General features: G+C 45.5%; 1 protein-coding gene across 5 annotated transcripts in view; it reads right to left on the bottom strand.

Moving 5' to 3' along the window:
- TPCN1 (two pore segment channel 1) overlaps positions 1–14,213 on the bottom strand; it is a 51,148-nt gene extending 36,935 nt beyond the window's left edge. The window contains exons 1-2 of one of the 5 annotated variants that reach the window (XM_017645034.3): positions 14,198–14,213; positions 11,219–11,452 (exon numbers count right to left, since the gene is read on the bottom strand). In XM_017645034.3, the coding sequence (XP_017500523.2) occupies positions 11,219–11,330 (112 nt within the window). In that variant the 5' untranslated portion in view covers positions 11,331–11,452; positions 14,198–14,213. Of the gene's footprint in view, positions 1–11,218; positions 11,453–13,984; positions 14,167–14,197 lie in introns of those variants that run through there. The other 4 variants (XM_036993222.2, XM_017645033.3, XM_036993221.2 and 1 more) reach the window with 4 other exon arrangements.
- Positions 14,214–24,577: the final 10,364 nt, after the last annotated feature.

Genomic DNA, 24,577 nt, shown 5'->3' with positions numbered 1-24,577 from the left:
TACAGACTACTGATGTGTCTGCTGAAGATAGCCACTCGGTGCAGGTTAAAGGTCTGCACAAGCCCCTACCCAGGGCCACCTGGCTTCTATGAACACTGGCTATGCCCCAATGTCTGGATCTTCTGCAGCTGCTGGTGGCTCTGCTCAGAAAAGCAGCAACAAGGGGCAAGGTGGCCTAGAAGGCACAGTAGGAAGAAGTGTGCATCCTACAGAGAGCTTGACGGCCTAGGCTTGCCCCTTCTCCAGGGACCCAGGGTGGTCTGACTAGTACTACCCCCAGGGGAGCCGAATGGGGCCTAAAAGCCTCTGTGGTCAGTGGCAAGGCACTAGGCTCGGCTTGCACTTCCTTTTTCCTCAGTGTCCCTTTCTGTCAAGTGGGGAGAGCAGCCCAAGAGAGACATCATGGATGAAGAAAAATGCAGTGGAAACTAGGAAACTGGTGAGCAGGTGGGAGACAGAGCTGCCTGAGCTGACTCACCCCTGCAGAGCACCGGGATGGCAGTTGTACTAGCCCTCAATTTTACCATGACAGGATCCTCTAGAAAACACAAAAGACCAGCTACCCCTCCTTAAGAGAAAGTCAGAGGATTTCATAGGAGAAGACAGAGCTCAAGTCTTCAGTGCAGACCTCTCAGATGACCCCTGCAGGGCCTGAGGAAGGGGCCCCGCTGCCACTCTGCTGGAAATGAAACCCCAATACCTTACTATTATTTAGAGTTTCCACTTACTGAATAGGTACTGGGAGATATGATATGGAATTTCCCATTCAATCATTATGTCAACCCTGAATGGAGATATTCTCATCCCCATTTTACAGATGAAGCAACCAAAACTCAGGAAGAAATGGAAGCTTAACTCCTTATTCAAGGTTGCCCAGCTACTAAGAGGTGATCCTGGAAATTCAACCCTATACTTTGCTACAGACTGAAAGACTATCAGCAGATACTGTCACCCCCCAACACATACACATTTCTAACAATCTGAGAATTCTCCCAAGCCACCCCTGTCTCCAGACATTGTGAGCCCCTCACAGCCTGGGAAGGTGTCTGATCTCCAAAAGGAATCAGCACAAAACAACATGCAATAAAACCAAATGGGCAAATCAGCCCAGAGGCTGAGTGGGCTGTGGTGCTGATAAAATCTGAGCTCCATCAAGGCAAGCAGACTGGCTCCGGGGTGCACAGTAAAAACTGTGATTCCAGACAACGAGGCAGTCCAGCCAAGTGTGAACAGCCCAGCCTGCAAGAAGAGGGGGCCCTCGAGAGTCACAGAGAGAAGACATCACGCTTGTCAACGACCACCCACGAATGAAAGCCAACGCATCCGGCAGCTTGGAGTGGCTCCAAGCCATTAGCCAGCACTGAGTACGACCGCTCTGCCTGAGCTGCTTTTCAGCAAGAGCTAAAAGAATAAGAAACAAGTAAAAATAAAAACCCAATCTAACAAAAAGAGAGATTAACAAGAGAGGAAGGCAGGCTGTGAATGGTAGGATGATGATGGAGTGAGCTTGGATCGGAGGGCAGGTGGGAACTGGGCACATCAGGCAATTATGGGGTATGTGTGAGCGCCCAGAGAACTCGAAGCACTGGAAGCAGAGACCTGAACATCCAAAACGCAGGCTGCTCTTCGGGGAAGCAGGGGCCAGGCCTCATATGGGCTATTTCTGACCTGATCACATGTGAATGAGTCACCTTGTCACCCCAGATGGCCCCAGGAGCTGGCTAAGCAGTGACTGATGGAGTCATCTGGGACCCTGGGTGTTTGGGGAACCTGGTGACTCACTCCCAGATATGTTACTTGACATCTGTTTATTAAGTGTCCCAGGGATGTGTAGAAAAGACATGGGCCCTGCCTTTGCAGAAGTTAAACTACCAGAAAGAGGCACAGCTGTGTAACACACCAGCACCCAAAACAATAGCACCTAACTGGGCATTTCCCTGGGTTGGGCACTATGCCTTCCTGCCTTGTCCAGCCCAGCCATCTGCAATGGGCATTAAGGAGACACATGAAAGAAATCCATAAACAGGTCAAACCCTGATGGAAGGGAACATGGTTCACAAAACCCAACTCAACACTGGATGAATTAAGGGGTACTCATCATACTATGAAAGAAGGTTTTGCCAAACTCAGTCCTGCCCATATTTTAAATTATCTACTGCACCAAAATTCTGTTTTCTCACATCCTTTAGGAATCCATCATGGCACAAAGCAAGCCTCGATTCAGTATCTAAGACATTAATCAAAGCTATCACAGGCAGGTGCTGGGGAGCGAGTGGGCCACTGTGCAAGGGGGTAGAGGATGAGGCATAAAGAGTGTACATGGAGAATGAGAGGGGGCTGGAAGCGCAGCTTAGGGACGTCTCAGTGGAAAAGGAAGACAAAGGTCTTCAGCTAAAGCTCCACTTGAAGAAAGCTGAGCAGGAAAGATCAGAAGCATGAGACAGCAGCCCAAGGGGAGGTTTGGTAGTAGAAGTGGTTTATATGGGAAAATAAATAAAATTATGTGATCATGAAATATACAAGATTATATGAGCAATCCCATGTTTTAAGACTTTTGATTATTGGTTCTGATTTCCGAGGCAGAGTGAAAGAATGGAGGCCAGGAGTGTCACTGGGGTGAAATTCCTCAAGGCCTGGAAAATGCTGGGGCCACTGCCAGGTGTCTGGGGCCAGGCAGGTCACAGCACTTGACCCAAAAATTTGGCCTAGGCCTCACCAACTGGGCAGGTCTACGATTATTATTTCCTTATCTGCACTCTGAGGTTAATGAAACTTTCAAGTCCACTAGAGCCAGGGCAGATAAATGCTCCCTCTGGGCAAGGTCTGAGAACAGAGGTGGCAGCTCTACAATTCGAAGCCACACACCTTCCTGCCTGGTGCCTGCCTGGCATGAAGCAGCTCACCAATGTCCCCTGAGTGAACAAGCCCCACTGCTCACGGTCTGCCTGTGCAGGTCACTTCCCTCTCCAGGCCTCAAATTGCACATCTGAAAAATGGGATGCATACTGTTACTTCACAACGGCTATTAAGACAAACCATGTGTAAATAGTATTGCACACTCTTTCCAGCTACAGTCAGTTATGACAGTGCTTGCTGCCTCTAACAAGAGTAACAAGACTGGCTTATACTTTAAGGTAGCATAAAGGATACTCTCATCTGCAGCTACTGGGTTCACTGTCAGGCCAGGAAACAGGGGTGGGACCCACAGAGCACTCATGGGAGATGTTTGCAAGTTGTTCCAAATGCAGGCTGAAGCCCCCAAATGTTCACCTAGGAGATTCCCCACATGTAACTGAGTCTTCCAAGGAAAAGCAAACCTAAATCATGCCTTAAGAAAAAAAAAAAAAAAGATGCTGTGGCAATTGGGTTCTTTGCATGCTTTTATAGCTGAAATACACAAAGAGAGCCCCCCTCAAAATTTTTTTATTTGTAATCTAAATACCCCAGTTGTATTCCAAGGCATCAATTCCTTAATATGTGAAGGGAGGTTATGAGGCCAGAATCCAACCCTTCTTTTCTCCACTGAAAAGGAGAATAAATAAAGTTAGATCTAGCTTCCTGAGTGATTGGGAACTTCCTGATCACTCCTGTATTAGAATGGATTGTTAGTGTTCTGGAACAAAGCAGAAACTTATCTGCCGGAAACAGTTAGAAGCCAAGCCTTTAAATCAGGAGAGCGGGTCCTTTCTGATCCTGAGAGCTCAGTGGTGGGATTAGGAAAGGCACGGTGGGGTGCAGCCAGGGCGCAGCAGAACACATTCCTCGCTCCACTCTGCTTGCTTTTCTTCACCACTTACTTTCTCCTTGTCAGATTCAGCTCCTGGGTTTCTAACCTAAGAGGCCCCTGCCTATGCCCTAGGCCAGGTGAGCCTGGAAAAGGGCTCCGCGCAGAACTGTCCAGATGTTTCCTGTGTACCTCACATGGGGCAGGGAACTGTGCTGAGCTTCAAGGCTATACCGATGACCTGGCCCTGGGGAAGTTCAGAGCCAGACACAGGAAAGAGAGAAAATGCCAAGTCTGGCTCCTGTCACTATAGCACATCCTGGGAGTCTCCTCTCCACCCACTTCCCAGTCTCCGAGGGGAAAAGTAAGCTGATGCTGGGCTCATCCACCTCAGGGTGGGGCGTCTAAGGGAGGTTGTCATGGTGGCTAGGGATGGCACCCAGAGTTGGCAAGAGGTCAGAGGGAAGACACCCTGTCATCGCATCACTTTCTGGCCCAAACACATATAGCAGTGCCTGCGCCCTACTCAACCAAGTTCAAACTCCAATTACGGGCACTCTAGGCTCTCCATAAAACAGGTTTACCTGGTCTGACCCCTGCCCTAATAGCTAGCATCCACTGAGTTTTCCATCTGGTATAAGTCAGGTACTGTGCTAACTCTTTGAGACAGTCTCCCTTGTTTAAACCTCAGGACAGCCCTCTAAGATAGTATCGGGATGATTTTCCTTCTACAGAGGAGGAAACTGAAGCTTGGAGAGGTATGCAAGGAGCACAAGGGCCCACAGCAGCAACAGCAAACCTGGAACTCAGCTGGCTTGGCCCAAGAGGACATACTCTTAACCATGCCCCAAATCCAACCTGAGCCCAGCATGATAGTCTCTGGCCTGCACAGGGAGAGGCCCCCTTGTTTCCTCTGCTTGCGGATTCCAGCCCACTCTCCAGTGTCCCCATCTGCCACCTGTCCATCCTCCAGGCAGGTCCCAACTTGGGCTCACCTGCCTGTGGAACCACTCGACAGCAACCCCGCCAGCCTGCGGGCCCCAAGGCTGGTCCTTTGTCCTTCCTTTCTGTTTCCCAAATCTTGACTCCCATGGGTCCCAACTTTCAGCCAAAACTGTCTCATTCCAACCACTGTAATGTAGAAGTTAGCCAAATGCCTGTGCAGAGGAAGATCTGGGGAAGGACATGCACTAAGGAGAAAACTATCATTTTCATAGCTGGGCAAAAAGAAATAATGGCTGCCATTTGTGGTCTGGTTTTCCCTTGCCAGTGTTTTCTCATTTCTCTGTAGTGATCCAGTACAGCTTACACTGAAACCCCATCAGTTTTGCTATTTTGCAACATGAAAGGGAGTTCCAGGTATGGAACTTCAATTTAGAACTCCAATTTCCTACAACTCCATGCCCTGTAGGAAATAAAAGTTTAATTAAAAAAAACCCAAAAAGATAAAGATAGAAACTAACTTCCTTTTGCAAAAGAATTGGCTTAAAATTCTACCTTCTCCACAGAGCTTTACTCTATGGCACGCAGCACAACAGTTAACAGCCTGAGGCTTGGGGTCAGAAGATGTGGGTTCAATGCTGCCACTGGCAATTCCTGGCTGCATGGCCTTGGGTAAGTAATTGACTCTCAGAGCATCTGTTTCCTCTTCTGTCAGATGGGGATATGGAAACACAGGCCACACAGATTTGCTGGGAGGACCAAGTGTGAGAGATGGCACAAGTGAGGCGCTTGCAGACACTGCCTGGTGTGTGGCAGGGACTGGACACCTGACAGTTGTCATTTGTACTATGTAGCACCTTACTTAGCTTGGATGGATGGGGAGAGGAGAGGGAGGGTCAGGAAATGTCCAAATCAGGGAATTCACCCCAGCAAAGGGATTGAGAATGCAGAAGTGCCCTGTGGGCTCCCTGAGCATGAAGGTGGGCTGGGGATAGTCTGGGGACCCAAGACCTGCAGGGGCTCTGTCCCTTTGTGCTTCCTCTGCAGAACATAGGTTTCCTTCCTGGGCCACTGTGCTCTAATTCGAGGCAGGCCTGGGAAGAGCACCACAACCAGAAGCCACCAGAGGCCCGCTGCTGTAAGCTATCAACTCCCACGCTCCCGCCCTGACTTGGAGGCTGAGAAGTTGACTGTTTCGGCTCATGAAGCGCTCTTGGAGCAAATGTGAACTTAGACCCCCAAAGGGCGATGGGTAAAGAGCAGTGCAGCACGCATTCCAGCCCGCACCCAGCTGCCTCTGCTGCCATTTCAATGCGGCAGCTTTCTGCACGCAGAGAGCAAAGATGGTATTTCATGGCAGGGGGCCTGAGGCAACAGACAGGATCCCCTGTGAAGATTCGGAGGGCTGGGAAAGTGAAAGGCTTTGAGTCTCTGTTACGAGGCTGGAACGCAGCATGCCAGGTGCTTGCTCATTTTAATTGGTGCCTCCGCCAGCCTGATGACACCCAGCATTCTGCCTTGGCAAGGTCCTAAGAAAGCCAGGGGTATGGCTCCAACGGAGCCAAATGCCCAAGCTCCTTGGGAGGCTGGGAAAGTCTAATTGCTGTTTGGTCTCCAGCTGCCATGCTGCCTCTGCTTCCTGGCTCGGCTGTGGCCACCTACTGGGCCAAGAATGAGGCTCAGAGGATGCAGATCCTGGCCTGAGTTCAGGACCCCTGCTTGTGTATAACGGTATTCCAAAGAAGCCCCTTCTCTGGCCATGAGAATAACCCTATGACTGGCCAAGCACTTCCACAGCATCACACACATGACTGTCCCCTCGTCTTGGGAGAAGCTAGCATGATCCCACTGTGCAGATGAGGAGGCTGAGGGTTGGAGGCAAAGATCTGTGATCAGCTAGGATTGGGAGCCTGGAGCCTGCATGCTGAACCACTATACTATGCAGGTGACAAAAGCTGTGCAAGTCCCTTGGACTTCAACCTTTGGCTATTATTCTGGGGATGCTCAGTCAGAGAAAGAACCACCATCACAGATTTCTGTGATGGAGAGTCCCCCTTAGGGTTGATCATCCTTGGGTATAAACCCCACTGCTCTTTTGCAGATCATCTTGACTACATCTATCCTAAGGCCGAAAGCTCTAGCTCACCTTGACTGAGTCATGCTAACTGGCTCTGGCTGCATAAGGACCCTGGAAGGGGAGCCAGGGCACCACGTGTTGGTGTCCTGCACGGGGGCAGTGGCCTGCCACATTGCTAGATACCACACTGGGTTAGGTAACTCCTGATGGCATACTAGGCATCAGTGTGAAGGAGGGAGAGGAGGCTCCTCTGCTTTGTTACCTTAGGCCTTATCCCTGCATGGCTTGTCATCTGGAAACCATGAACCACCAAGCATCAAATTCGCCCATAAGACTAAGTATCCTGCTCAAGCCTCAGCCACTCCCCTTGCCCCCGATCCTTTTTTTATTTGGAAAGGCATATAGTACAGGCCCATCCTAGGGAACTGTTTGACTGAAAGGCAATGAGAAGGCAAAAGCTGAATGTGACCAGAATCCCCCTGGAAAATCCAGTCTATCCCCCAGTGCTCAGACACTGTGGTCTAGGGGCTGTCCCGACCACTGCCTGACACGCAATACAGACCGCAGGCTGTCTCTAAACTGCACTGTCAAACGTCAGCCCCACCGACTATTTTCAAGGTTATTCCTAATATCCAGGCTTTAAATACCTCTGCTCATACCTGCCTCCTTTATCAACTTGACATCTTCTGCCTGTGAGTCATTCATTAGCATTCCAGCAGCCACTCTCACAGCCCAGAGATGTCTGAGTCTTGGATAAAATCCATCCTTGCCCAAAGAAGAAAAAAAAAAAACTCAAACCCTCTAGTTTCCTGCAGAGATAAAGCTTCAGCATAGGTCATGCCTAGCATAGGGTCAAAGGTCACAGGCAGCTTAGCCAGGTTCCCAGGTACCTGCATCTGAGGAAAGGGTAGGGGTGTTATGAGCTGAATTGCATCCCTGTAAAATTCCTATGTTGAAGTCCTAACCCCCGAGGACCTCAGAACATGGCTATGTTTGGATAGAGGGTCTTTAAAGAGGCCATTAAGGTAAAATGAGGTCATAGGGATGGGCCCTTATCCAATATGACTTGTGTCCTTATACAAAGAGGCTAGGACACAGACACACAGACTGAGGGACAAACATGTGAGGACACAATGAGAAGGCAGCTGTCTGCAAGTCAAGGAGAAGCCTCAGAAGAAACCAACCCTGCTGACACCTTGATCTTGGATTCCAGCCTCCGGAACTGTGAGACAATAAATTTTTTTTGCTTAAGCCACCCCAGTCTAGAATTTTGTCATGGCAGCCTGAGCACACTAAGACAAGGACTGTGTAGGTACAAAGCCAGAGGAGGGTGTCAGCAACAGCTGGGTCAGGGTGGAGGCCCCGGCGTGCTCAGGGTTCACACCCTTAGGAAGCTGACTTAGTTCTCTTAGGCTCCTGCCCACATAGCTGCCAATGCTGCTGAAGGCCTCCGTCTGCATCTGCCAAGCTCCTTAATACTGCAAGAGTTTATACCAGCCATAGACAGGGGGCCGTAACGGCAGCCTCCGGGACAGTCAGCTGTGCTGGCAGAAGTGAGATCAAACCACTGGTTAGGGGAAGAGGCAGGAGGGGCCTCTGCCCTCCTCTCACTAGGGCCCTCAGTCAGCCACCCCGGTGAAACCCAGTCAGGTTTATTTCAACCACGATTTGTTGAGTACCTACAGATTGTAGGCATTGAGCTAGGTGATACAGAGATGATAGAACTCAGGGCCCAGCAGATAACCAGATGGTTAAACAAGTAAGCTACTTATAATAATGGAAGCCTCATCTAGCATCAAAGCAGAAAACGGCAGTGTGTAATTAGCCCCTTCAGGAAGGGAGAGAGGTTCAGTGGAGGCTTCAGAGATGGGAGTATCAGCAAGATTTCCAAGACAGAACTGAAGTTCACAAGCAAACAAGCAGCTGAGAAAGACATGCCAGAGTTACCAGCACAGTGAGGAGGCTCAAGCATGCACAAGGGATTCACAGAACACACCCGGTGTGACATAGGCAGGAGATGGGACCATTCAGGCAAGAAGGCGCTAGAATACACAAGGCCCCGTGTGCCAGCTAAAGAGCTTGGCCTGCATCCTGAAGGGGACAGGAAGGTGCTGGGGAACTGCAAGCTGGGGCAATTTCCAGGTCTAATTTGTGTTTTAGACAGACTGCCCAGACAGTAGGGTCAAGGAACCCTGGGTAGAAAGTCAACACCAAAATCTAAGCATGAAATAACAAAGTCCTCTGCTAAGGCAGAGCAGGCCTCCTCTGAAATCTCTCCTTTCCTCAGAGAGTTCCTGCCAGTTTCCTAGCCAGGCTTGGTGGATTACCCTGAGGGTTTTTTAGCAAATGACCCAGCAAGAGGATGAGAAGGGAAACTGAGGCACTAATGCACTGCACAAAACACACAGTTTCCCTGGGCCCTGATGGTTTTATATTTCATTTTTCTTAAATGAGACAAAATAAGCCACCAACTTCACCGAGATAAGAACAGTCTCACCAGTGGCCTATCCAAGGTCACTTTTATTGTTTATTTGGCCTATTTCCCATTCATCAATCTCTGTCATCAGTTCAAAACCTGATCTTGACACAGAACTAGTTTGCTCTTCTCACTTTCATCCTTCAGGAGAGCTGGACACCCTGCCATCAGCTCTGATACTGAGGAAGGACTTAAATAAAAGTGGCACCCATGACAGAGACCAGGATTCCAGTTTAGAATCTTGAGCCTGGCTATTGCCTGAGCGATTCACACCCTTAGTATGTCAGTCACCCTCCCTTGCTGTCCATTCCATGCTGGCCATGGATGAGAGTGACACCCTCACCCCGGTTATCCTGCTTTGAAGCTGAGACTGTGTCACATTCATTTACATCTTTTTCCTCAAAGCACCTTACATGGTGGCATGAGAGGGAGGCTCAGAGGGGTGTCACTGTTTATAGTTGTGTGATCTTGGACAAGTTACTTGACTTCTCTGAGGCTGTTTCTTTCTCTGTAAATACAGAAAATAACAATAACTCTACCTTGAGATTATATGATAATTAGGTAAATGTTAAGGGCCAGCACTCACTATTATTAAGGGCTTGTGAAGAAAAAAGGAGGAGGATGGGGAGGAGCAGGAGGAGAGAAATAAAGGGAGGAAGGGCTGGAGAAGAAACTTGAGAATCAGACCATTCTGGGTTCAAATCTTTGCTTAACCACTTGCCTGGCTGTGTGCCATCAGGCAAGTTACTTAACCTCTCTGATTCAGTTTCTCCTCTATAAAATAGGGATAATACTGCCTACCTTGCAAAAGGATCTTAGTTAAGAGAACAGACATAAAGAGCCAACACTTTGCTTGCCAGCTCTAGGGCATTCACGAAGTGTGTTGGTAATCAGACCCACTGATTTCTTAGCCCTAAATGGTACTTAGGGGAAAACATGGTTTAAATTCTAACCTTCCTGGACCACCCACTTCAGCCCTAGGAGGGGTGAATGTGTTAAAGCAAGTAGAGGCCAGTTTATAGACACCCAGGCCCTCCACCGTGCTCCCATCCACAGGAACACTGCTGTCCTTCATCACTTCCAAGGGGAGGCTGCTGAGCTCCCTGAAACCCAACTGTGTTCTCTCTGGATAAAGGGGACAGGAGAGCCAGGCTCGTCTTTCCCTGAACCCAAGTGTCTTCACTTGTGAACTGGAGGAGAGCAATGCCCCTCTGTCTGGGTATTGGCAGAGTGTGGAACATCCATTTGCTAAGGAAATCCTAAGGCACTAGCCCCTCACATCTTACAGCCCTCTATTACGGCAAGTTATTTTAAGCCTCTCCTGGACCCAAAGCCTGAGCAAATGAAGCAAATGGCTTTGGGACAGGGACCAGAAAGGTTTTTAAGGCCTCTCATTCTGCCAGAAACACACTTAAAATTTAAAAAATTTAAAATTTACCTCTCTTGGGTTCACTCTGTGCTAGACGCTGGTTTAGAGGACACAAAGCAAAACCCCAAACCCTCAAATCAATGGATCACGGCAAACGCTTGCCCCTTTCCACCTTGTCCTAGGTAATGCAGGGACTGAGCTCCAGTGGGAGAAGCAATCAACTACACTTTCCTGCTGACAGTTTCAGATCAGGACAGAGGCAGGCTGGTGGTAAAATGTGTCTCTTTTTTAACAAGGAATGGGACAGGAAGTTAGCCAAGGAGCAGATGGCCTGAGGTCCCTGCCAAGCATCCATGGACAAAGCCAGGATGGGTCCTCAGGGCAAGGGGGGCAAGGCACCAAGGGAAGCAAGAACCGTGGGAGGGCAAGCTAGCCCCTAGAAGCGTCCCTAAATAGGGAGGGCAGGATTAGGACCCCCAAGTCTCCTGGGAATTTCTGTGTCAGGACTTGGGGGTCAAATATGGGTCAGGCATTAGGGTACACATGTCTACTATCAGACCACCAAGGCCACACTCACCCCATGAAACAGATAAGTTGTGTCCCATCCCCCAGCCCATGCCACAGTCTTACTTCTACTGGGCAGCTCCTCTTGGCCCAGGCCGTTGGAGGGAGCTAGAGGGGCACTGCCACACTCGTCCAAGGTCAGGATGAGGGGAACGTCGTCATCTAAACTCACAGCCATGTTTTCTTCTGCAGCCCTCAGGATGCAATGTCCAGGGCTTTAAATAGTCTCTGCTTTGAGCTCCCTTTCAAAGCCACTGGCCCAGAGGTGCTTCTAAGAAATTCCTCCATTAGAGGCATCTTCTAGGGTTTGAGAAATTAAAAAAAAAAAAAAGGAAGACAATCATCAAAATACAGACACTATTGATGAAAATACGTTGGCATTAGGTAGTTGTACTCTTTGAAATGGTGGATCTTACAGTATGTGAAATACATCTCCAGGGAAAAAGAATGTTACAGTAAAGCAGCAGTAAAATATGGGGGAAAAAAACTCTGCCTGAACAAATACTGAAAAGTTAAGGGTAATTGTATCTGGAGATTGAGATTATGGCTGACATGTTCTACCTCCATCCCCATTAACCTTGTTTGTGTATGTTTTGTAAAGACTTTAAAGACTTAAAAAAAAAGTTATTTTATTGGTTTTATATATTATATATAAAATACTATTATTTTATATATATATATGAGCAATTGAATACATTTCATATTCATTCATATAAAATATATATATAAAACCATTAAAATAATAGTTGTTAATATTATGTACCAGGGGCTCTTGTAGCAATCATTAAGTAACACTGATTGAAACTATCTAACATAGATAGGTAGGATTATTATGCCCCATAACAGAGGAGTCTTTAAGAGGTTAAGTAACTTGCCCAAGAACCCAAAGCTAAAAAGCTGAGCTTTGGACTCCACTATCTGGCTCCAGACGCATGCTCCTTGACACCATGATACAATTCTTCCAAGCCCCAGTATTCAGGCCACACTTAGCTCCAATGACTTGTAAAGAGTTAGTGTGCCAAATTATTCACACTTGCCCATATCATTCTTACATAGGCATTATCCTCCCAGATTTAAGTGTTGGAGGAGGAAGGGGAAGAGGACTAAGAGTATTTTTTTAAATGGTGTCCAGTCACACATTCTGAATTCCCAATTTAAAACACTCAGAACTAGCCTGTTACATTTCCTATTTATATACATTCCATTTCCGCTGGGAGGACAAAAGAAAAGCAAAGCCTCAGCAGATCTGACAGCAGACCTTCGAACTTAAAAACAGCAGCTGGTTCCTTCTTCAGACTGTGGCCTTCTGGGTTCAATCAAGTTTGCCTCTGCTCACCCACTGAATGGCAACCCAGCAATGTCTTTCTTTCACAAATCACCAGAATAACCCTGGGCAGGACCCTGGGCATCAATATCTTCTTAGGCAGCAAAAGTGGGCACTCTTCTGTTAGCTGCAAAGCCTACAGCTCTCTGCCCAGCAAACTTCCTGGTAAAGTTTCCTCCAGGTCTGGGGATTAATTTTGCTTTTGATTCTCAATAGTAGACAGACAAGAGAAGAAATCCCAAGTGAGATACCATTCGGCTGTCTTAAACATTGTCTTATTTTCTTTTTAACTTTTTTCCACACATCTTTTCAAATACACTCAGAAGTAGAGAGAATATGTAAATGAACTTCCTTGTATCCATCACTCAGCTCTGACAATGATTAACATCTTGTCATTCTCTCTCTTGTCGAAAAATATTTATTTTGAAGGCTGGAAAATCTATTAACCTTCTCAATTCAACGAGAGGTTTCTTAATTTTATCACTGTTGTATAATGGCTAGTGGTTTTTATTTTAACTGTTTAATATATGACTGCTTGCAGTGCACACATTATCTTAGCTCTGTGGCTCTCATCTGGGGTGACTTTTCTTCCCAGGGGACACTAACAACGTATGGAGACATGTTTTCCTGTCACTATGTGCTAGGTAGGTAGGTAGGTAGAGGCCAGAAATGCCCCTGAACATCCTACAGTCACAGGTGAGACCCACCACAACATAGAAATATGTGGCTCAAAACGTCAACAGTGCTTCTGTTGAGAAATCCTATTTACCTAATATCCCCACTTCACATATGTAGAAAGTGAGGCTTAAGGAGTTAACCTGCCTCTTACAAATCAACAGCAGGTTTTCACAGCCCAATGGTACAACACAGCCCAGGCAGTCTGAAGCCCTCCCACTCAGCCATTACCCTATACTTCCTGCCAGAACCAGCTTTCCAGTTTGAATTCAAGGCCATCACTTTACAAACAGGTAAAAGTGAGGCCCAGAGGGGAAGAAGGGACTTGCCCAAGGTCACACAGTGCAGGACTCCTGAGTCCTAGGCCAGCGCTCTTTCCGCTGGCTTCGCTTCTCCCTTTGTGGAGGGCCCAGAAGGGGTCACCCCTGGGGACAGGTCCCTGGAAAGTGGGCCAGCAGCCATCCTGCTGTCCCCTAGGGCAGCCTGACCCGGGTCAGAGTCGCTTGCTAGGTGGGTCGCCTGAGGGCGCCAGAGAGACGAGCAGATGAGGGAGAAGAGGACGGAAGGGGAGTGCGGGCTCCAGCTCCACGTGCTCCCAGCCCTGGTCCGGGCCCACGAGCGGGTGTAGCCCCAGGAAGCCGCGGGCGAGGAGAGGGGGCGCAAAGCCCCAGCCTGAACTATTGGAAGAAAAGCGTGGCGATGACTTCGCCGCGGCCCTTGTGAGCCTGCCTCCCACACCCCAAAGACTAGCCGCAAACCCCTACTCCGCGCCCTCTGACCCCTGACCCCTGCCCTCTCCGTCAGGCATTCCCTCGCACCCCTTGGATTCTTACACGCGCCGCCCGAGCAACCCGGACCGCGCACCGGGGTCCACACCACGCAGCCCAGCCCGCGGAAGCCGCCGCCAAAGCTCAAAGGCTGGAGCTGCAGCAGCCGCCTCAGCGCCGCAGCCGCCGCCACTTCAGCAGCTGCCACCACAGCAGCAGCGCCAGCCCTCTCATCCACCGCCTACCGTCCCCTCCACCCCTCCAGCCCCGCCCCATTACCCCTTCGCCCCTGTCTATTGGCTCCCTCGGCTGTCATGATGCGCGCTGATTAGCCAAGCCTCGCGTCCCTTCTCAGTTCTCGCCCGCTGCCGAAGCAAGACTGCCTGCCCGCCTCCTCGAGAAGGGGCCGGGAGATCAAGCTCCGCCTCTTTCCCCGCCCACCCTCCCCGCCGTACTCGTTCAGCCCAACCCAGAGGGAGAGACCGTGCCCCTGACTGGTTGTGCTTCAGGAGGAGGGGCGGACTGAGCGGAACAAGGAATTGAATGGTGGAAAGGAAAGTCAGTCAGGAGCTGCGTCCTGCCTTCTGAGATTGGCGGTAACCTAGCAACGCAGGTAACCGCCGAGGTAACAGTTGAGAAACCAGGAGCCCTCCGAGCTGGTGAGTGACCAGGTGGGAAGGGCTGGGAATCCTTTGGCTCCCGGAAGAATCAGTAGTCTGCCCCACGATCTCACCCCTGCCCCGTAACCCCGCTCTCCAGCCGCTGCCTCAGTCTGGACCTCCCTTTCCGCCTTCAAGGAAGGACCACTGACATCTTCAGTGACCCTACCTCTACTCTGCCCTTCCACTTGCCGTCTTCAGTCCCATTTACCCGTCCTTAAAACGTGGGTGATACCAGTCGAATGGAGTAGCGTCATGGTTGAGGAATTTCAAGTCAAACATAGGTGATGGGGCTGAGAGGGTAGTTTCTAAGTCCCTGGCCATCCCATCCAATGGCCATCCACTCCAGGATGAGTATGCAACAAAAGGCACCTCACTTGAGTGGATTTTTAAATTAGGTAATTTTGAATGTACCAGGTTTTGACTTTTGTGCTAACTGTAGCACTTAACTCCCACCTTTGCCCTTTAAATGTGATTTCATTGTACATACATAATTCAAAGGGTCTGCTGTGAGGAGTAAATGAGGTAAAGCAATGGAGAGCTTGGCATAGAGCCAAGCAACATAGTGAGTGCTCTGTAAATAATGGCAATTATTTTCTTTCTAAAATGCATTTGTCTTTGACTTCTGCTTAAAACAAGTTCCAAAGGAGTCATCTTGTTTCATACCTTAAATGTTCATATATTCAACAAGTATTCAGTGCATGCCTACTACTGGATGCTGGCATAAATTTGTACATTTACCAAAAAAAAAAAAAAAAGTAATTGAGTTGTATGATTAGAATGGGTGAATTTTATGGTATGTAAATTACACCTGTGATAAGTACCATGCAAAAAAGGTGCAGAGGGTTTCCTGAGATTATAATGCACTTTCATGTTCTAGTCTGGGGTGAGGTCACCACTGAGCTGAATTTGAAGGATCAGAGATAGCTGTTTATCTAGGGGTTGGGAGTTGATTTTCTGGCAAAAGGAACATTGTGTGTAAACATCCTGGTGTTCCGAGCCCTTTAGAGGCCTCTGCGGCTGCAGCACTGAGAGCAGGAGGGCTTGGAGATACAGCTGGACGCGTAGGCTGAAGCCAGTGAGAAGGAATCTCATCACAAGAGAGAAGGGGCTTGATCCTTTGCTCCTTGCATGGCCTCCGCCCGCACCTTGGCTTTAGTCACCATCTGTGCAGTAACAGCTCTTAAATTTCTGTCGTCTTTCTGCGTCTTCCTTGAACTCTACACCAGATATCCAACCACTTCCGCACATCTCATCGTTGCCCCACGCAGGCGGCTGCAGGCCTATCAGGCACCTTGGTATGAATTAGGAAGAGGCACCCTGTCAAGGCACACTGCCTCCTAATTTTGTGACGGACTGAGTTTGCTCTCCTCTGTCCTTGTCCCCACCACAACAAAGAATTGAAAGGCTGAGACACAATAAGGAAGCAGAGTGAAAGTTTTATTTGAATACAAGGGAGGAATGGGCCAGAGTCCAGGTAGACAAATGCCCCAACTTTTAGGGGAGGGTCTGTTATCACCACCTAGCTGAGAAGCTCTTCTTTTGATTGACAGGGTGAGGTCATTTGATTGACAGCTCTAGTTACACACCCATTCTTCTTGATGCGCACGTCTTTTCCCAAAATGCACATAGAAAAAGCCCATGGGGGTGGGGGATAGTGAGAAAAACAGCAATTTTATTTTAATAAGATTATGATGAGGTGTGGTATGGGCGGTTCTTAGTCTTGTTGGATTTCACCCTCACTGGAACCTGGTTGGGGCCGGTTTGGCCTAGTCCCAATAGACAAGAAGTTATCTCCCTGCAAAGCCTTTATTGACTTCACGTGGGACCCTCCTCTCTGGGCAGCTTGGGCAGTTTTCTTTCCTTGAACCTTATCTTCTCCTTCCCCCGCTGCTCATGTCTGTATTTCTACTAACAATTTCAAGGGTGGTCAAATAGATAGCATGTTCCAACACCAGTAACCACGCCTCTCAAACCCGGTTTCTCTTCCAGGCTTCTCTTTTTGGTAGACCCTCCAACAATTCAACCAGCAACCCAAAACATCAGCCAGAACGTCAGCCAGAACACTAGACGTCATCCCTAACTCTACCCTCTCCCTCACTACCCATGTCTAGTCCTTTACCTCACCACACTGATTCTGCTTTCTCAGTATTTCTGGAACCCATCCACTGCTTTGTCCCTGGCCAAGGCCACCCTCATGTCTTCCCTGGACACTGCATCAGCCTTCCAAACCTGATCTTCTTGCCATCCTACACTGGCCAACCTTTTCACCACAGATCCGGTCTTGTGACTCAGCCCCTGCTTAAAACTCTTTCCAGGGCCTTCAATACCTCTTGAGCAATGAGGGGAGCTGTCATGGCTGACTTTTCTAACCAATCAAAGCAGGGTGACTTTCTTATTCCCGGGTCCCCTGTAAGGTGCCCAAGAGGAATTGAGAATCATAACCAGGATGGCCAGGCCAGGCCAGGCCAAAAGGTCAAGTAGCAAAAATGATAAAAGTCAAGAGTGAGAAGGGGTGAGTTCTGAGGTCATTGCTCATGCCTTGTCTAAATATAAAAAAGCTATTACTAAAAGGCAAAAATCGAACCCACTCTTCCCTTTCCCAGAATTCACCCTCTACCCAGAAAAGACCCAAATGGCCTTTTGATTAGCAGCATCAGTAACAGAGGCCACAAAGTCATAGCATCAATCTTCCTGCCTCCAGGCTGGACAGGCTGCCCAGGGCATTCCAGACAGAGCTCTGCCCTGGCTCTGGGCAAGGCATTGCTTGGGAACGTTCCAGGCATACATGGTCAGGGGTAAATGCTGTGGTTTTAGCTTGGGGTTTTCACTCAGTTTACAGTGAAAAAATGAATTAAAGGTGTGAGCCTTACCCAAAAGCCTTTCCCTTTTCCCTAGGAGAGAAGAGCTCAGGGTGATGAGGCGATGCACACCTGATTTATGCCTCAGTGTATAATAATCATGCCTTGCCTTTGAAGAAGGCATTTAACTCTCCTAAGGGCTTTCCCATCTATTAAATCATTCTTCCTCCACCAAGCTCCCTTTTGATGTGGCTAGATCAGGTGTTGTATCCCAGGTGTCAAAGAGATAAAGTACTTGCCCAGACTTATTCCAAGAGCCCCTAGCAGGGGAGAGTCATACACCAGGTCTCCCAACAACGAGCTTATGAATTTGACCTTGACTCTGTAACTCATGTTGGCTTTAGGGGGCACAGAGTTTTTTTTGAGGAGACCAGGAGTTTTATAGGGGAGCAAGGCTGTATAGTCTAGAGCAGTGACTCTCAACCAGGGGCATCCCCTTGCACCCCCATCAGGGACATTTGGCAATGTTTGGAGACATTTCTCTAAATGGTCAGAACTAGTGGTGGGAGAAATGTGCTACTGGCATAGTGTGGCCAAGGAGACTGCTAAACATTGTACAACACGGAGGAGAGCCCCCACAACGAAGAATATCTAACCCAAAATGTCAGTGGGGAGGAGATTGAGAAACCCAGTTTCAAGCTGGTATTTTCATTCAAGGCAAATACACACACACACCTTTTCTCTCAGTCCCTAGTTAGTAGAACTGAAAGCAAAAGTAGTTAAAAATCAAGATCATTTCAAATACAGAGCATCAGGGCAAAGTATCTCTCTGACCTTAGCTTTCAAATAATAGAAACAGATTATATCCTATGACCATTTAAATACTGTTCACATTTTTGTTTTTAACCACAAAGCAGACATAGAAATACATTTCCCATCTCAACCTCACACACATCTTCAGTTCCATATGAATAGTTACTGCATGCAATGCCTTCTGTTATTTTCTATTTTATTTCATTTATTTTTGACACTAGTCAAGCTGATTTTACCACTCACTAAAGGGTCACAAACTTCAGTTTTAAAAAGACACTCTTCGTTGTGATCTGGCAGTCAGGAAAAGCCATCGTTTTTCAATTGATAAGATTATAATTTAAAAAAATTTTTTTTAAGTGGAGGAAATTTATTTTAGAAGAATCTAAATTCACTAGTAGGAAATTCTTCCTGCTGTCTGAAATAACCAAAATGATACTACCCAGACTTATTCCACTGAAGCTATAGTGTAACCAGAAGAGGAATTAAAAATCATGATGCATTAATTTGGGAGGAGGCGGCAACCAGAAAATGGTGGGATCTCAGTCCTCCTCCATCACTAGCAGAAAAAAAAAAAGTGAATAATGTAGAAATTAAGTTAAAAACAAGTAGTAAAAAAGAATAAAAAGTGGTTCTATTTTGGCTTTTTATAAACTGTTCTGCATAAAACATATAATTTTTTTTTGGTATCATTAATCTACAATTACATGAGGAACATTATGTTTACTAGACTCCCCCCTTCACCAAGTCCCCCCCACATACCTCATTAGTCACTGTCCATCAGCATAGTAAGATGCTGTAAAATCACTACTTGTCTTCTCTGTGTTGCACAGCCCTCCCTGTGCCCCCCCACACATTATGCATGCTAATCGTAAGGCCCCCTTTCTTCCTCTCCCCCTTCTCCCTCCCTTCCCACCCATCCTCCCCAGTCCCTTTCCCTTTGGTAACTGTTAGTCCTTTCTTGGGTTCTGTGATTCTGCTGCTGTTTTGTTCCTTCAGTTTTTCCTTTGCTCTTATATTCCACATATGAGTGAAATCATTTGGTACTTGTCTTTCTCCGCCTGGCTTATTTCACTGAGCATAATACCCTCTAGCTCCATCCATGTTGTTGCAAATGGTAGGATTTGTTTTCTTCTTATGGCTGAATAATATTCCATTGTGTATATGTACCACATCTTCTTTATCCATTCATCTACTGATGGACACTTAGGTTGCTTCCATTTCTTGGCTATTGTAAATAGTGCTGCAATAAACATAGGGGTGCATCCGTCTTTTTCAAATTGGGCTGCTGCATTCTTAGGGTAAATTCCTAGAAGTGGGATTCCTGGGTCAAATGGTATTTCTATTTTGAACTTTTTGAGGAACCTCCATACTGCTTTCCACAATGGTTGAACTAATTTACATTCCCACCGGCAGTGTAGGAGGGTTCCACAAAACATATAATTTTGAGGAAAAATATATTTTCTATTTTAAGTATTCAAATGTTAATATTCAATAACATAATTTTGAAGTTGTAGTAGAGGTAATAAAACTTAAACATTAAAACCAGGACTTCATTTCATACTATCAAATGTGGGTTCCATAACTGTCCCCATTTCACAGACCTACAAAGCACCTACAAACTTAATCACTGTGTAGTAGACTTATATTTTTCCTTTTCTCTTCAGAAAGGAGGAAATGAGGGCCCAGAAGTTTAAGTGAATTTGCCCAGGACTATAGTGTGGCCAGTGGCCAGTGGAGAATGTTCATTATAACCAGCAGTTTGGAAATCTCTCCCTGGAGCACATTCCCCCGCCATCCTCAGTCACTATTCCGAGTCCTCTGTATCCAAAACATGGGATAATGTTGGAGCCTGCGCCCATGGAGCCATCACCGCAGATGAAACCCCGTCTGTTCATACCTCCAGCATTCACTGCTACAGTTCTAGCCCGAAACCTTTTGTAAATCAAATGCAATCCACAAAACTTGGGTTCTCAAAAAGGACAAGAGAGGATTGGGTAATCGTTCAAAAATGCTGATAGGGGAAAAAAAAAAAACTAAACTATGAAAAAGAAAAAACAAATTAGATTTAAATCTTTTATTTTAAAATCCCAAGCCCTGAATATAGGGATGAGAAACAGCCCATAGGCCAAATTTTGGCCCACAGTTTTCGTTATTAAAGTATGACACTATTTTCTGGTTCTAATTCAGGACATAAAGTACTCCGTGAAATAACATTATCCTATTATGCCAACACCTCCCTGTGAGGAAACAGGTCATTGGCAAAGCTGGATCTGCTGTATCTTTATTTACCCAGCAGTGATTTATTGAGCGCCCACTGTTTGATCGTCTTCATCATGAATGTTCTGCCCCTTTGCAGCCTCTCACTACCCTGCCCTAGACTCAGAAGAATTATACCACCTGATAAATCATACAGAGCTCTTCTGAAGAAAGCTAGGTGTGTGGTTTGAAGGCCAGTGAGCTGTTAGTGAGACTACAAGGAAGATTCTGGCTTCTTCAAAGGCAAAACCTCTGCCTATTAACCCAGCAAGTAGATGGTGGAATAGGAACTAAGCAACTAGAAATTCCTTACCCATCAAGGGCTTCTCTGAGTCCTAAGCAGAACCTTAGGATAAGGATAAAGCAGGCAGTGTTAGGTACTGAGGGCATGGGGTGGGTGAGAATTTTAACTCTCAGAAACAAGACAAAACTGTCAAAGGTATATGAAATCAACTATGCAAATTGTGAAATTCATAACATAACTTTATTCAGTCTGCAATCATGCAGAAATTGAAAATTTTTCATTAGGGTAGAAAATTAAAAACAGAGACCCTAAGCTCCATCTCTTGTGAAAACTTCTCTATACCATCTCTACCTCCAACCATATTTCCCACCCCAAACCATTCTTTCTTAGCTCTCTCGCATCTAAGCTGAAAGCAGCCTTTTTTTTTCAAGTCACGGGAAGAACCAAGAATGGAACGAGAAAAGTACAAACTCTCATTTAGAGCTAAAAATCAATGAGAAAATATTTAATTACCTAGGAATACATGTGCTGTGAATTTAAAATGGAAGCCTGGTAGTAAAGGAGGATGTGTTTTGTTGGTTTTTATTGCTTCAAAGATATCTAGTTTAGGAAGAGATATACATGCATGGCACTACGTTATTTTACATTGATTCCTGTGGTGAGAAGCCTGTGCTGAAGTCCCTTTTCAGGTCTCTTTTAATTCCAGTTACATCAATGAGAAAGTCTCAGTTTGATATTAATAAGTCTTTTGTGTAATAACTTTATACCCTGTAAGTTTGCCATCATTATTTAGTTCCAGGAGTGTTTTTATTGATTCTTTGTGATTTTCTACATAAACAATAATGTCATCAGTGATCAAAGATAGTTTTATTTCTTCCTTCCCAATCTGTATACATTTTACCTCCTTTTCTTGTCTTATTGCATTAGCTAGGGGCTTCCAAGATTATGTTAAATAGGAGTGGTGAAAGGGGAACTTGCCTTGTTCCTGATCTTAGAGTAGAAACTTCCAGTTTCTCACAATCAAGTATGATATTTTATAGATTTTTTTATCAAGTTGAGGAAGTTCCACTATATTCCTAGTTTGCTGAGAAATTGTTTTTTAACATGATTGGATGTTAGATTTTGTCAAATGCTTTTTCTGCATCTATTGATATGATGATAGTATTTTTCTTTTTGTTGATGTGATAGATTACATTAATTGATTTTTGAATGTTGAACCAACCTTGCAGATCATAAATCCCACTTGGTTGTGGGGATTAATTCTTTTTAGACCTCGTTGGATTCAATTTGCAAATATTTTGTTGAGGATTTTTACATCTGTGTTCATGAGAGATATTTAGTTTGTAGTTCCCCTTTCTTGTAATGTCTTTGTCTATTCTGATATTAGAGTAATGCTAAGCCTCGTAGAATCACTAGGAAGTATTTCTTCTGCTTCTATTTTATGGAAGAAATTGTTGGGAATTGGTATAATTTCTCCCTTAAATGTTTGGTAGAATTGACCAATGAAATCCTCTAAGCCTGGTACTTTCTGTTTTGTAAAGTCATTAATTATTGATCAATTTCTTTAATATATAAAAGCCCATTGAGATTATCTATTTCTTCTTGTGTGAGTTTTGATAGATTGTATCTTTCAAGGAATTAGTCCATTTTATCTAGGTCATCAAATTTATGGCCATAGAGTTGTTCATAAAATCCTTTATTGTCATTTTAACACCCAGTAGTAATGGCCCTTCTTTCCTTCCTGATATTAGTAATTTGTCTCCTCTCTTTTTGGACCATTTGCTAATCTTGCTTTTTAACAACAGAGATCTAGTCTCAGACTCATTTCCCTGTAATACTAGGTAACAGTATCTAGTGAGAATGAAATAATGTCAGGATGTAGACATTGTTATCTTCTATTTAAAGAAAATACAGATTTTCCAGTTACAGTGGAGATATAGTTTCCTTTTAATGAATAGTACTTAAAACGAAAGTATACTTGAAGAAAATGCAGTGATAATAGTACAGCTTGGTCTATAGATGTGCTAGAAATCACAAAGGTGGCGTGCTAGTAAGAGAGATTTGGAGAACGCTGAATGAGAACTAACCCTCATGAAGTCATCTTCCTGACCCACAAGTTCTGCTTCATGCGGTGTGACCTCATGCTGCTAGCAATCCTTGTATTGTGATCAATTATGAGGTGTGCCTTGGTAATTAGTTTATAATAAGTTCCAAAGTATGGAGGTGATTTACTCAAAAATATAAAAGTCAACAAAAGAAGATTCAAAGATTACACTAAAACTGAGTCACTCTCACTCAGTTACGTTCCAATAAGCTTTCTTAAGCGAGAAGAAAGGGATGGGGTGACAGCTCTATTGTTGCAAGCTGTCTCTGACTGATCCTGGGTGTACCTATGCGAACATGACGCCAATAGGAACAGTGTGTGGCAGTAGAAAAAAAGGAAGTCTAGTGTCTTACATATACATTGTGTGTCTATGTATATAAAACAACAAATAGGAATATTCCGTTTTCTAGTTGCTAGGTAGATTGGATGCAATAGGAACTGAATCTTGAAGACATCTGTCCTCTAGGACTCTATTTGATGGGATTCATTTAAACTGGATCAGCAAAGAATCATTCTACTATGTCTACCACAGAAGTCCATCTTAAAATCGAGACTGGACCTCATAGTGGTTAGGGAGTACAGGGTCCTGAGACACACCTCCTGGGCTGAAATTAAAGTATCTCATCCATTAACAATCTTACTAGCTGTAAGTGGCAAATAGTAGCTTTATGCAAATAGCTGTAAGTAACTAATAGGAACTTAAATCCTCTCTCTGCCTCCCTTTCCTCATATGCCTCCCGACCTCATAACGGTTTTGTGAGAAATAAAGGAGTTAATTCATGTAAAGCATTTAGAACACTGTTTGGCACATAGTGAGCTCTCAAGAGTTAGGTAATATTAAAATAGCATTCCATAAAATGAAATTTCCCCAAACATACTCCACTTTTGTTTAACACTGCCTGACTCTTTCACATACCAGTGTTAGATTTGTGGGGCAGTTGTAAGGGTTGGTAGGAGGAAAAAAATATAATTTAGCTCAAGCCTTCTTTTTTTTTCAAAATGTTCTGAGAGCGAAAGTAATAAAATATCCAACAAGCCCGTTTGAATGAAGACGAGTTATAATTTGCATGATAAAGATATATTTCCATTTATAAAGTTCATCAGCAGAATTAATGACAAATAAAGGGAAGATCCAATTAAAGTTTCTCATCCATTAACAATCTTGCTTCATTCTCAGGGCAGGAATTTTAAAAGGAGAGGCTTAAGTTGGAAATGATTTAAATATTAAGGTTGGTGGCATTAAGAAAGACATGAAATGATCATATTAGAATTCAAAAGAAAGAGATTCTCCAGTGATTTTTGTCATCAAAGTCAGATGCATTCCCCCGCCGACCATCCTGGTTGGTTCCACTGGCTTTTTCTTGTTCACTCAAATGAGCTGTCAAGAACTGATGGGCGTCATCATAATCAAAGAAAACAAGTTTGCCCTTTAAAGCAAGAGAGGTAATTTGGCTGAAAGCAAATTGGAAACATTTCATGTAACATTGTATTTCTGGACGCAATCTCTGAAGAATTCAGGCATTTTGATTTATGCCTGAGAGCTTTGAGGGACAATGGGGAGAGGTGTGTTCATTAGACACTTTGTTCACATTCATCCTGTGGCCATGGAGCAAAGATCCTTCATCCTCAGAGAAGCTGAGAAAGTTCCATGACTGTCCCTAAAACGTTAAATTTTCAGGAAAAGCCTTAAAGGAACTCGCAAGATTAATTAGGGAGCCGGAAGTGGGCGGGAATTAAACATATGCAAGATAATGCCCTTCTCACTTGAGACCTCAGCTCTCA

The sequence above is a fragment of the Manis javanica genome, chromosome 15, assembly GCF_040802235.1.
Source record: "Manis javanica isolate MJ-LG chromosome 15, MJ_LKY, whole genome shotgun sequence".
NCBI lineage: Eukaryota > Metazoa > Chordata > Mammalia > Pholidota > Manidae > Manis > Manis javanica.
This window is presented reverse-complemented; position numbering and strand designations above follow the sequence as displayed.